At 42.4% G+C, this 15,233-nt stretch overlaps 1 protein-coding gene across 1 annotated transcript; it reads left to right on the forward strand.

Moving 5' to 3' along the window:
• Positions 1 to 6,561: 6,561 nt before the first annotated feature.
• On the forward strand, positions 6,562 to 7,668 carry LOC127757413 (uncharacterized). Its single transcript, XM_052282914.1, has one exon. It carries the CDS (start codon positions 6,562 to 6,564, stop codon positions 7,666 to 7,668), a length of 1,107 nt encoding a protein of 368 aa, XP_052138874.1.
• Positions 7,669 to 15,233: the final 7,565 nt, after the last annotated feature.

Consider the following 15,233-nt stretch of genomic DNA (forward strand, 5'->3'; position numbering starts at 1 on the left):
GAACTCTACCTCTATAATCATGCTTAAAATAAGTCCCCTTAAATCACCATATATATATATACGATCTTTTGAGAAAAATCAATATCTCTCGTGAATTAGTCGAGTCCTATTTGACTCCACCGATATATGGTTCAACGGATAGAGAGTATTTTTGTAAATGCTGCGTGGCGTGGACGCGTGCCCGTGCTGCGTGCGTGCGTGGTCCATGCCGCGGGGGAGGCGGCAGCAAGATGCCGATGAATTATGATACGAATACGATGGAGAGATCGATATCCCCGCCGCAACTTGCTCGCGATCGATCTTGTAGCCGCCGCCGGCGACGACCTCTCTTTCGGCTGGATCGGACGCACACATCGATCGATCCATCCGGTCTGTACGTACGGCCATCGATCGAATAGAATATGCTCTTCTCGTGACGTGGACTAGGTTCCAGATCTTTCGAAAGATTCTGATAGTCAATGATTTGAGCAGAGTTGCGACACAAATCGATCTGGCTTCTTAAACGAACACGCTCTTGAGCCCCGCAATCGCAGCACCACGTCTCCTCTGGTTATCACCCATATCGAAACGCGTATGACCTCGCCGAGAGGCTAATCCCTGTTTGCGAATCGAAGAACACAAACAACAAGAAGGAAGAATACAACCAAAATTGCAGATGAATGATTAAGCTCACAAGTTGGGGTCTTACAAACCGATCTAGCAGCGAAACTGTTCTTGGCAGAATAATCTAAGCAAAACCCAAACCCTAAAGGTGATGGTGGGTACTGATATATAGAGTTTAGGTCGTGCAACCAACCCTTGACGTAACACTAATGGGTTCCAACTAATACGATACGCGGTCCAAAGGCCTAAATACGGTGACGCAGCACCGGAACAGATTAAGGACGTCAACTTGTTCGGTCGATTTTCATTGACTCGGAAATAATTTGGACGTGGGACCAAAACCATTGGAAATGTTATCTTCTTAGCTTTCCATCATATAAAGAACGTCCCAATCCGAGCACGTATGCGACCTGGGCGCCTGTTTTAGTGCAGACTGGTCCTGGACTCCGAATTGCACTTGAAGTTGACTTAGTTTGGGTCTCCACCTTGATTTGGACGTCCTCGATGATCCTCCATGACTCTAGTTACTTCTCCAAGTGTCTCCTTGTCCTCTTCATTATTTCTAATCACAATATAATCATTAGGTAGAAATCTATTCTCAAATTTGTACAAAGAAGAACATAGAAACGAGCTCACCTCTAAATTCAATTGTAGCGCGCGAGCTCTTGTTATCGATCCTTAAATGACCGGTGGAGGATTGTTGTGTGTATCCAAAGAAGTGATGTCCGTATTATCTCGTTTGACTTTTTTTAGTCAAACAAGTTTGATAAAATTTATAGCAAAATAAAGTACTAATATTTTCAGTACAAAACAAACATTGTATCAAAACATATTCAATGTTGAATTTAATCAAACTAATTTTATATCATGAATGTGGCTAATTATTTATATAAATTTAATTAAATTAAAAAACTTTAATTAGAAAAAAAAGTAAAACGGCTTATAATATGAAACGGAGAGAGTGGCTTATTGCTTCTCGGCCGGTTAAATAGGAGCTAGCCGCGGGCCCAGCCGGCCGGCCGCTGGCATATCTCTTCAAAGCCGCCGTCATCGCCGTCGACGTCGAATCGATCGATCGGAATTGCCTTTTGCATCGCTATAATGCATGCATGGGTTTGCGGCGAGCGAGGCCGGTGCGTAGCTGAAGTGCCGTCGACCACAGTATAGTAATCCACTCTTCTTTTTAACTGTCGGCATAGCCGCCACCGGCGCAGCCATGCTTGGAGCCTTGGAGCCAGGCAAAAATGTATTGAGAATAATCTAGTCGAGACAGCCAGTTTAGGTACTGGTTGATTCAGTTTAGGATTATTATAATATAGATTATTAGTAGTAAGCTGAAACAAATATATAGTTTATTTTGACAGATTATTATAATCTATAAGCCAGATTATTATAATCTGGTAATCCACTCTAAAGATGTTTTTTCTAGATTATTGGGTGGCTAACAACTAACATACAACTAATAATTCAGAGAAACAAACAGTTAAGAGGTTATTAGATATCGGCTTATTATAATCCAGCTTATAGTAATTTGGCTTAATAATCTATATTACGAACAAGCAGGGCCTAATTTGGGTGGCTAGCCTGCGAATATTGTTTTTTCATGCATGCAACGAATAATTATGATAAGGACACACAACATATACACGACAAAAATATATACATGAAACAAATAATTCCGGGTGTCTCTCCTTCATACTACCTCCGTTTTTTAATAGATGCCGCCATTAGACTTTTTCTCACATGTTTAACCATTCGTCTTATTCAAAAATTTTATGCAAATATATAAGATATAAATCACACTTAAAATACTATGAGTGATAAAATAACTCATAACAAAATAAATAATAATTACGTAAATTTTTTGAATAATACGAATGGTCAAACATGCGAGAAAAAGTCAACGGCGACATCTATTAAAAAACGGAGGGAGTACCAGTTACTACCACACTCACAAATCGCAAATGCGTAAACGTCTCCTAACACACGCTGAGAACCCCGAACACACATCACTGTGCACGCACACCTATAGACGTGTGCTTAACACACACTCAAATAGACCTAAGCCTGCAACAATTCTCTTATAAAATTACTACCACAGTTTTGGCCTTCCGCGATAAGGCACTTTTGTTGAGATCAGAGAAACTTCGTCATGGTTCGTGTGATGGTCTTGTAACGAAAGGATATCATTGTAGAAGCTCCGTCTGGAATTACCTACAGCCGTGATAAAAAAGGGGTCATCCATCACAAATGTTCATGACGAATCGATGCAGTTGTAGCATTTCTAGGACGAAACTACTTCGTCACCGTGTGCTAGCTCGACTCTCTTCTCATATTTACAGATAGGACTCTCTAACTATTGGCCCATAAAGACACTGCCTACCAGATTCCTATGTTTTTCCTCCAAATTAAAAGAGCTCCTAATATATAATTTTTCACAACATTAGTGACAACTCTATTTATTGCCATCACCACTTTTTATATACCACAAAGACCTTAAGTCGTCACCAAAATCGGCTGAGGATGAATTTTACGATATTTTTTTTAAAAATTCATGATAATCGTTCTGTCTCAGTAATTCCTATATATGGATAACACATCCATGTACGTATCAGCACCAAGATTTAAATCCTTAGACGTACATAAATACACCCACGACTCCACTAACACAACACTAGTGCTTCCTTTGATACAATGTTTTATTTTTTAAAAATAATAACGTGATTTTAAGAACACTTTTTAAGTGATTTTTAGTCGTCTTCCTAGCAATAATGAAAAGAGGACGGACAAGAGTGACAAAAAAAACTTTTTTCAGACAAAAAATAATTCTAAAAATCAAAATCAACAAGTTTATAAAACAAAAATTGCGATAAGCGTATATTATATTAATACCAGAATTAAATATCAAGAATAACTAACCCTAAATACGAGTGCATATACCAAGTTTTAGAGTACATAAACTTGTTGTAAGTACGAGCACACATGCCAACCCTAGAACTTTTAATCGGGTGGACAAGTTACACCATAAGTAACCTTACCAGCTGAGCTAGATATATATGTTAAGTTGGTGGAAAATAACTTTTTAGATGTGTTGCGGACATTTGAGCTGTCTATAATAATAATTATTTTTATTTGATTATTAGAGATGGTGTGATGAGGATGAAGATTAAGTTGGCGCACGTAAATGGAGAAAGTCATTAACATATGATTAATTAAGTTTTAATTATTACAAACTTGACAAATAGATATATTTGATATTTCAAAGCAACTTCTATATAGAAATATTTCACACGGAACATACCGTATAGTAGTTTTAAAAAGCGTGCTAATACGAATTAAACCGAGATAAAATCTAAATCTTAATCAGAAAACAACAGGTGTGTTCCCGTCATACAGTGAATCGAGTAATCCATTAACCAACTAATTCTTCAAACTAAGCATGCATTTTGATCATTGGGGACCATTGGATGTACTTGGTGTTCATGGTGACGATGATATATTGGTTAGTGTCCTTTCCTATGTTGCCATATACTTCCTCCGTTTCAAAATGTTTGACACCGTTGACTTTTTAGCACATGTTTGACCGTTCGTCTTATTCAAAAACTTTTGTGAAATATGTAAAATTATATGCCTACATAAAAATATATTTAACAATGAATCAAATGATAGGAAAAGAATTAATAATTACTTAAATTTTTTGAGTAAGATGAATGGTCAAACATGTGCTAAAACGTTAATTGCGTCAAACATTTCGAAACGGAGGGAGTATATATGAGACGAGGTATATATGTTAGCTCCACTGCCCACTTTATTCTGAGCGAATTATTGTTGGGCCATGCTAATCTGATCTACTTTTCCTTTGCGGCGCCTCGAACCAGTGCTGTGCTGTGCTGGCCATCGATGCAGCCATCAAATAATGGAAAGAAGTACAGATTCCATCATGCGATCAGGCTATGGAGATCGATCGCCTGAATGAATATATGCTGGATCACTAGCTAGCTATCTAGCTGCATGCTTTAATTTGACGATTTGTGCATGTCCACCCTGTATATCATATGCATACAATTAGTTTAATTTTTTTCAGATGTGTAAAACATATGGACTATAATAAGCCACGTTTGAGTGCCACTTACCTACTGCACAATCAAGTTTCAGAAATCAGATTAATTTGTACTAGATAGACTGAAAAGTCACTACTATTCTGCAAGTGTATGCAATAATGTCAGAAATCTGCTGGCATATTCCTGCAGGGAGATCATCAGTTGTTCATCATGTTTTCTTTTCCACTGATGTGCATGACCGTCAATTATTCATCAAGTTTTCTTTTCCACTGATCTATATGATGTTTCACCAAAACCATACTGTTTGAAGCATCACATTTTCTTCTCCATATATATGATGTTTCTCCAAAACCATACTGTTTGAAGAATTATGTGTTTACTCCTTATTATGAGTTGGCTTTATTATTTATATTATTCTTATTGCTTAAATGCTTACTATTTTTGAGAGAATATTATAATAATTAGATGTAGCTTCATTGAAGCAAAGGCCGAATTTAATTCCATTATAAAAAGAAAACTGTTTGAAGCATTGTCGTCACACATATACTGTTAATTTGCTCCCGTGCATCTTTACCAGTTCATAGTAGCATCGTTGCCGGGTTAATAAGTAACCAACGGTAGATTTTGCAAAATGCAAGAGACAATTCAATATCTTTTTTTCTATATTGCTCGTTTTGCATGGCAATGTATCTCCTTTGTTTCTAATATCCTCTCCCCAAAAGTCCAAAATGCTAAAAATATTTTTCGTAATTAACTTGGGTTCTACCTATATCTTTGGAAAAAAAACTGGTTTTACTTAGTAATAGTATACTATGTTGGTCAATTTAGTGTTACCGGAATGATAAAATATTTGATTAAAAAAATGTCTAACATCATGTACGCTATTTCTTCTCGTGTTCCAATTAGCTTCAATATCAGTTTATCACTACTAGAAAATTGATTTTTCATGGCGTTTGGAAAATATTTTTCATAACGGCCACGTGGAAAAACCGCCAGCGCAGAAAATCGTGGGGGTGGGAGGTCAAGGGCCGCCAGCGGAAACACATCTTCGCTAGCGGTCTACTTAAGAAGGCCGCCAGCGAAGATAGGATATCTTCTCTGGCAGCTCTCTTAATCTCACGCCAGTGAAGGTATTATTGTATCTTCGCTAGCGGTAAGGGGATGCGGCCCGCCAGCGAAGATGTAGGTGTATTCGCTGGCGGGCCTCTTAACTTAACGCCTGCGAAGATGGTATCTTCGCTGGCGGTGTGATGACGTGGACCGCCAGCAAAGATACCTGCATCTTCTCTGGCGGCGTCCTTAACCCTCCGCCATCTCAAATAATTTTCAATGGCGGTTCGAACGAACCGACATATGACGACCGCGAGGGAAAATGCGCTGAACTATATGAACCAGCTACAGTAACCTCGAGCACCATTAGGAGCATGATTTTCTCTCTCTTAAGAACACCTACATAGGGGGGAAGGTTTTGATCTCGAATCTTTTGAAAGATTTATTGTACCAGAGGTTAGACTTTTTTTTCATTTTTATTGGTTGTATGTTGAGATTATTCATCGCAAAAAATACTTGACATGGAGGAAAAAAAACTTTTTTTATTTGTTATTTGGAGCTCAAAATGGCAAACTTTGCAAGAAATATTGTGCATGATCGATGTTCCATATATATATCTAGTTTTCGATAGGTTTATTTTTAGCAGATTTATATATTAGTTAGCTGCAAAAGAATGAGCTAGCTAGGAAGAGAAGAAGAGAAAGAAGGGTAGTTTGGTAATTCGTCCGAGGGATAGATGTATGTTTTATATATGCAGATTTTTGGCTAGCTTTAATTATCTTGTTCAAAATATTTGAACTAACTAAAGTTGTATTATTTTTTCTGCAATTAATTAATTAATGCATAGATGGCGGACAGGGCATGGATGGATAAAGAGAGATATCGTGCGTCATACATTGAAGGAGTCGACATATTCATGAAAGCAGCTAAGAAGAATACTGCATCTAAGAAGACCAAAGATATTAAATGTCCATGCGTGCACTGCAAAAATCAGAAAAGTTGGAAAGATCCATCTGTAATCGAGCAACACTTGGTGACGCATGGATTTGTTGAGGGATACACAAACTGGTCACATCATGGAGAGATCCCAAGCAAGCAAGTTCCGAACCAGGCTACAGTACGGGACGAAGTGTTGAGCTGGGACGAGGATGTCATTGTAGTAGCTAAAGAAGAAGAAGAAGAAGAAGAAGAAGAAGTGCATGCAGTAGAACCCGTTGATGATGATGATGTTGTTGGTGGCAATGGTCAGCACAGTACAGTTGATGATGCTGATGATGGTAATGTCAGCGTAGATGATGGTAATTTTGCAGATTTGGAAGAGATGTTGCGTCATGCTGAACCTGAGGATGTTGCTGGGTCCGCTCGTGGGTTGGATAACTTTGATGCATTGAAAAAGGCAGCGAATGATCTTTTGTACGATGAGGCAAAGGGCTGTGAGAAGGATTTCACATTGTTGCGGACAGTGCTTGAGCTTATGAGATTGAAGGCTAGAAATGGTTGGTCCGACAGTAGTTTTAACGACTTGTTGGTTCTGTTGAAGAAACTTTTTCCGCAACCCAACTCCCTGCCAACAAGCACCTATGAAGCGAAGAAGCTTATATGCCCTTTGTCACTAGGTGTGCGAAAGATACACGCGTGTGTTAACCACTGTATCCTATTCCGTAAAGAGTACGAGGATTTGGACAGATGTACAACATGTAAGAGTAGTCGATACAAAACAAGCCGTAGCCAGTCCGAGGGTCTGGATGTTGCCCTTGACAATGTAGAAGAGTCCGATCCATGCAAAGACAGTAACAAAAAGAATATTCCCCAGCTTGTCATGTGGTACCTTCCGGTGAAAGATCGTTTGAAGCGTTTGTTCTCAAACCCGAGGGATGCCGAATTGATGCGCTGGCATCATGAAAAGCGAAAAAAGGATGGGATGATTCGACATCCTGCAGATGCAAGACAGTGAAAGGAATTTGACATAAAGTATCATAAGTTTGTAGAGGACCCAAGAAACGTAAGGTTTGCATTGAGCACCGATGGAATGAATCCATTCGGTGACTTGAGAAGCTCACACAGCACGTGGCCAGTACTCCTAACCATGTACAACCTCCCAACGTGGCTGTGTCAGAAAAGGAAGTATATCTTGTTGACCATCCTTGTACAGGGACCACGACAACCTAGCAATGACATGGATGTGTTTCTAGAGCCTTTGCTGGAGGATATGCGCGATTTGTGGGAACACGGGATCCGAGTTTGGGACGAATTTCTGCGGGAGTACTTCACGCTACATGCAATTATCTTTGTCACCGTCAACGACTTGCCCGCACTGTTTTCCCTATTGGGACAGATCAAGGGAAAGACGGGTTGCATTATTTGTGTGGATGGTACCGTGTACAGGTATCTTAAGGGATCGAAGAAGCTAGTGTACATGCGGCACCGACGTTTCTTACGAAAGAATCACTCGTACCGCTCCCAAGCATAATATTTCGACGGTACTGTTGAGAAAGGTGTAGCACCAGAACCATGGAAGGGTGATAAAGTGTTCAGAATGACCAAAAACCTGAAGGTTGTTTTTGGGAAGGTAAAAAAGAAGGAAACAAATAAGCGAAAGAGAAATGATGCCGAAGTGCCAGCAAGCCCTAGCGTGCCATTCAAGAAGCACTCCATTTTCTTTAAGTACCTTCCGTACTGGAAAGATTTAGACATACGCCATTCTATCGATGTCATGCACCTAGAGAAAAATGTCTTCGATAGCACCATTGGGACTATACTTGAAAGATTTAGACCAAGGATGGGCTAAAATCACGTAAGGACCTCGTGGATATGCAAATAAGGAAAGGGCTTCATCATGTGGATGAAGGTAATAATGGAAAAGTGTACCTACCGCCTTCTTGCTACACCTTGACAAGAGCCGAGAAAATGGCAATGTGCAAATCCCTACATGGGGTGAGAATGCCTACTGGCTTCTCCTCAAACATTAAGCGACTAGTGTCGATGAAGGATCTGTCGCTTTCAGGCTACAATTCCCATGACTGTCATGTAATGCTCACAGTATTCCTCGTGATTGCAATTAGAGCAGTCGAACCAGTTCACGTAAAGATGGTCATCACAAAGCTCTGTTATTTCTTCAATTCCATATCTCAGAAAGTAATTGATCCTGAAGAGTTAGGTCCTCTCCGGACTTTCGCTATACAGACAATGTGCGAGCTTGAGATGTGTTTCCCACCATCATTTTTCGATATGATGCAACACCTCATAGTTCATATCATGCCTCAGATAATTGCACTTGGGCCCCTGTACCTGCATCAGATGTGGCCTTTCGAACGATACATGTCCATTCTAAAAGGCTACGTACGGAACCGCGCCCACCCAGAGGGATCCATGATAGAGGGATACACAACTGAGGAGGTCGTTGAGTGTTGCATTGATTACCTAAAAGATGGGAAAGCAATTGGTTTACCGGTACCTCGACATGAAGGTAGATTATCTGGGAAAGGAACAAAAGGGAAGAAAAGAATCCACGACAATGACTACAAAAAAGTGAAAGATGCTCATTTCACTGTGCTGCAGCAACTCGCAATAGTGGAGCCGTACATAGAGCAACACCTGCATGAATTACAAGCAACAAATGTGGGTCGATCTAATAGATGGATCATGAAGAAACACAAGCATCACTTTACTGAATGGTTTAAGAACCTCGATCTACCAGATGGCCATACCATGGAAAAAAGAACAATTAAAATGCTAGCTGACGGGCCATCAAGTGTGTATACCTCGTGGCAAGCATATGATCTGAATGGATACACGTTTTACACAAAAGCGAAAGACAAAAGGAGTGCATGCCAAAACAGTGGCGTTCGAGTAGAAGCAATCAACACAACTGAGCAAAAGAGCACATACTACGGATTCATAGAAGAAATCTGTGAACTAGACTACGGGCCAAATATGCAGATTCCACTGTTTCGGTGCCAATGGGTGAAACACCCAGCCGGCGTGTCTGTGGACAACTTTGGGCTGACAATAGTTGACTTTGAAAACGTAGGCCACAAGGATGACCCATGGGTGCTTGCCGATCGGGTCGCTCAAGTTTTCTATGTGGCAAACCCATCTCATTTGAAGAAAGACATAGTTATTTCGGGAAAACAAAGGATTTTGGGAGTTGATGATGTCGAAGATGTCGAGGCATACAAGCAATATAAGAACATGACACTATTCACAGACTTTCGAAACAAGATATTACGCGTCGAAGAATCAATTGGTGAATCGCCGAAGCCATACATGAGAGATGAAGGTGTAGGGAAAAGTGTTAGAAGCTAATTCATTACATATGTATCATGTTGGACGTATCGATGAATTTTAATGTATTATAATGCGTGACAATGATGGATGAGATGAATTTTTGTATATGGAATATAGTGACATGATAATTGTTGGATCAAGAAATAGTTTGGTATAAATTTATTTGTATGCATGCATTTAAAAAATATCAGGCGCAAACATTAAAAAATCATATTTTATTTTTTTTTGATAAATTAAGCATATCTGTATAAAAATAAATAAAATTATTTTTTCAGTTGGGAATGACATGTGGGGCCAAAGGGTTTTCGCTAGCGGCTGGCTTTGCCCACCGCTAGCGAAATCTGTTTTCGCTAGCGGCCCGCATAAGCTACCGCCAGCAAAAACTGTTTTCGCTTGCGGCCCACATAAGCTTGCCGCCAGCGAAAACCCTTTTCGCTAGCGTCCCACGGAATCCTTCGCCAGCGAAAATGTTTTCGCTAGCGGTCGGCGCGTTCCTCCGCCAGCGAAGATTTCTTCGCCTATAAGTAGCTAGCGCGCGCGGCTGAAAATTTCCTAAGTCCCGAAGGCGCGCGAACCCTAAAATTTGTGCCGCTAGGCTGCCAAAATTTCGAGCGCCGCCGCCAGCTATAACCCTAGCGCCCACCACCGCCGCCGCCTCCTCCTCCATTCGCGCCATCCTCTATTTGGACACAGCTCCTCCATTCGCGCCTCCACCGCCGCCGCCGGCTCCTTCTCCTCTCAGCCCGCCGCCACCGCCGCTAGATCCATTCGCACCTCCTCTCCACCGCCACCGTTAGATCCAGCTCCTCTCCGACCAACGGCCGCCGCATCCTCCTCCTCTCCGCCGCCTCCTCCTCGATCGGCCCACCGTCTCCACCACCGCCGCTGCCAGATCGAGCTCCACCTCTCCCCCGGCTCCTCCTTCCTCCACCTCGGGAGTTGTCACCGCCACCGGGACTTGTCCGCCGGCTCCTCTTCCCCGCCGCCGCCGCCGCCTCCTCCTCCCACCGCCGCCGCCAAGACCGCCGCCGGGACCTCCTCTTCCTCCGCCGGTTCCTCGTCGTCGACGCCGCCTCCACCTCGGGAGTCATCGCTACCGCCGGGTCCTCGTCGTCGACGCCGCCGCCGCCGGGTCCTCGTCGTCGACGCCGGGACCAGCTCCGCCGCCTCTTCCTCCTCCGTGCCACCGCCGTCGCCACCGCGCCGGGACTCCACGGTGAGCCGTGCCGAGAAGCCGAGGTACACCCCCTCCTCTGCTCCTCCTCCCCATTCTGTAAAATTGATGTATGATGAATGTGATGTGAGATGAATTGATGCATGATGAATGTGATAAAATTGATGGATGATGAATGTGATGTGAGATGAATTGATGGCTGAATTGGGATGAATTTTTGATGAATGTTAATTGGTGGTGAAATTTTGGGTGGATGCAGTTTTTTTTTGTGTTGATAGAGGCATGTATGAGTTTGTGCAGCCTCTGAATTTTTTGTGCACCAACTAAAATCGATGTGCAGCCACTGAATTATATCGATGATAGAGGCATGTATGAGTACTGTCCTTTGTTTTCTTGTTGCAAATGTGATTTAATTTGTACAATCAAAATTGATCTTGTGCTCAACATATTAAGAAAAGGACTTGTTCTGCTGCTGCACTTTTTTCCAAAATGAAATGGACCTGTACATATTGTACATATGTATTGCTGCACTTTTTTTCCAAAATGAAATGCACTTTCTTTTGTTCAGGCCTATGCTGTTGCTAGCCATTGCTGATCTGAAAGCATGCATAGTTTCTGCAATTTGTATATATATATATATATATATATATATATATATATATATATATATATATATGCTGATCTGGATATGATGCATTGAGATGACTGTTGGGTGAATATTTAGATGCACAAATTAGTTAGTTTGACTGAAATTGAGTAATTCGAGTTTGATACTATGGCGATCAAAATGTGTTGTTTGAAATTTACTTCAAATGAAAGAATTGATAGATTGGCCGCAGATTTAATGTAGTTCCTAGGTTATCAAACCATCACATAATACAAAATGCATGGGGAATTTTGGTGGATTGGTCAGTGTAGTCCATGGACGGAACCGACCTAGACACCAAAATTCTCCATGCATTTTGTATTCTGTCATTCTTTGATAATTAAGGAACTTAATTTGGTTTAGGGTTTGAAATTTAGTTCAAATGGAAGAATTGATAGATTGGCTGCAGATTTACTGTAGTTCCTAGGCTATCAAACCATCACAGAATACAAAATGCATAGGGAATTATGGTGGATTTGTCAGTGTAGTCCATGGACGGAACCGACTTAGACACCATAATTCTCCATGCATTTTGTATTCTGTCATTCTTTGATAATTAGGTAGTTTGAAATGGTCAGGGTTGGTGGATTGTAATATTGATGTCGTTGCCGATCTCATTGATTGGTAACAATATTTATAGTTGTAGTACAAAATTAGTATCTAAATTTTGCCTTCTTTTTGGATTTACAATAAGAAAATGATTCCATTTCGCAACTAACATTAATTCACCTTCAAGCGATATCAATGGACAAACCAACCCAAGAGCAACCCACGGGTGACAAGGGCAAGGAAACTCAGCTAGTCATGGAGGAAGATATTTGCACGCAAGTAGTCGCGGAGGAATCTTCGTCGTCTAGCTCAAGTTAACCAGGTAGTGGATCGTATCACTCGCCGAGTGACCCCCATCCTTCTCCGGCAAGGAAGAGAAAGGGCGGTAGCGACAATGAAGTTGACTCCGACTACGTTCCACCCGAACCGGTGGTACGTAGCATATAATATATGTTTAGTTCCAATCATATTAACTGCGAACTATGGATTTTAATTAAAGTCACGTTATTTGCAAACAATAGTTGAATGCTCCACGTCGCTCCAAAAGGAAAGCCCAAGCCGCAACTGAACCTGAAGCTGTAGCTATAGCTGTCGTGTGCACAACAGCTTTAAGCAAACCCAAGAAAAGGAGGGGCGAGCGAGGGAAAAACATGTTGTTGAAGGAAGTAAGTGTGCTGATGCGGATGAGTGAGACAGGGGAACCCCTGTCACCGGAAGACTCATGTTCAAAGTATAGCAACCAATGTGGGGCGGTGGTCAGGGATATCGTGGAGATCACATGGAAGGATTGGAAGAAAGTTCCAGAGAGTCGAAAGAACAGCTGTTGGACGTCGCTGCAAAGCAAGTTTGAATATTCAGAGGGGACAGACGACGATAAAGCCAAGGATTATGCGTTGAAGACAATGGGGAAGCTGTGACGAAACTGGAAAACGGATCTGGATAAGAAATATGTCCAGAAGGGACTCACGCCGTTTAAGGACTACGGAAGGATAACACAGGCCCAGTGGGATGAGTTCGTTGCCCTTAAGACATCGGCGGAAGAAAAGGAGAAGAGCCAGAAGATGGCTGAGCTAGCAAGAAGGAATGAATATCCACATCATTTGGGATCAACCGGTTACCGGCAAGCGGTGAAGAAATGGGCAAAACAAGATGAAGAGATGGAGAAGGCTGGGAAACCTGTTCCTATGAAAAATCACAACCCATGAAGCAGGAACTGGGTGCGTGCAAGAACACCGGCCTTCACCCCTGAGGGGGATGTAGTATTCAAGGATCAGAAGCTCTAGGAGGTAGCTGTCAAGATGAAGAACATCATCACGCAGCAACAGGCCGGGACGTTCGTGCCAGATAGAGACCGGAACGAGCTAACCTATGCCTTGGGCAAACCGGAGCACTCTGGCCGTGTACGGGGAGTTTCCTCAAAGACTAACTGGAAGGATGGATTCAAACAGGATGCTCATACCTACAAGAAGCGTGATCGTTACAAGGAAGAGATTGACTCTCAGGCTAGGGCAGCAGCTTGTGACGAATGCAATATATACTGGAGTCAAAAAATGATGCACGGTGTAGCTGTTTTAGAGCCTGAGCCGAGCTATCCTTTCGATGATGTAACGGAGGATACTCCATGCAAGCTCTTGATTCCGGTCGGTAGGGCGGGAAAGAAAATACTCGTTGCAACTGGGAGGTTCATACCAGGCCGCAGGTTTCATTGCCAAGACATTCCGGATGACTACGCCAAGGTAGAGGTCCGGACAGTCATTGAGGCTTACCGGATGCACGAGCTCGACTTTCCAACTACTGAGCAGATTGTGTACCTTGGAGATGCCGTCGACCAATTCATACTATGGCACAAGAATGATATTGAACTAGGGTCAACGGATGGAACTGATCGTCCACCAAGGATATCGATGTCACCGTCGCATCCACCAGTCGTAGCCAGTCCGAGGGATAGTCCTATTGCTTCACCCCCTAGACCAGAGCCACCAGTTGCATCACCTCTAGGACCAAAGCCACCAGTTGCATCACCTCGAGGACCAGAGCCACCAGTTGCATCACCTCCAGTATCAGAGCCACCAGTTGCCTCACCTCCAGTACCGGAGCCTCCCGTTGCATCACCTCGGACAAAAAAGGATGCAGAAGAACCATCAGAGTCTGTACAAGCAGAGCCTACAAAGCTACCGGCGGGTGAAATTGAAGCGGTGCCTGATCAGCCAATGCCCGATTAACCAGAGCAATCGCAACCAGAGCCATCGCAACCAGAGGAACCTAAGGGTGCCGATGTGCTAGTGATGGTAAGGACGCACAAGCACAAAGCAAAAAGTGAGTCCAAGAAACATTATATGGTAACGGCATTCCGAGGAAGGGACAAAGATATCATAAATGCCGAATTTGATAATAGAAAATTAAAAGGGTTCAAATAGACCTTCGATGACTATCTCAACTATATCAATTCCCCAGACGTGCCACACGAGTTTGAGAATGGCAAACCATTCATTTACGACTGGCAACTAAGAGAAGGACCGTGGCAACTAAGAAGGTGGCACGATTGGTACATTAGGGCAAGCACCATGAAAGGCATCGATTCATTCACAGTTGCCGTGGGGGAGAACATCTTCTGGAGCGGTCCTTGTCTACTCCAAGTCCATTTCTCCGATATGCATTCCCTCTACCGTAGGAAGCGGCTGGACGCCAATTTGATTGCCATCTGGTGTCTGTAAGTGCTACACTTGAACATGTTAATAGATCACTACACCTATATGCGTAGCTCATTTGATCATCCATTGTTGGCATGATGAATTACGTGGAAGCCGAAGCGATGAAAAACCTGTCGCCTACCTAAACCCGTGCAGGATAAGTAAGCCACACA

Source organism: Oryza glaberrima, chromosome 12, assembly GCF_000147395.1.
Source record: "Oryza glaberrima chromosome 12, OglaRS2, whole genome shotgun sequence".
NCBI classification, from domain to species: Eukaryota; Viridiplantae; Streptophyta; class Magnoliopsida; order Poales; family Poaceae; genus Oryza; species Oryza glaberrima.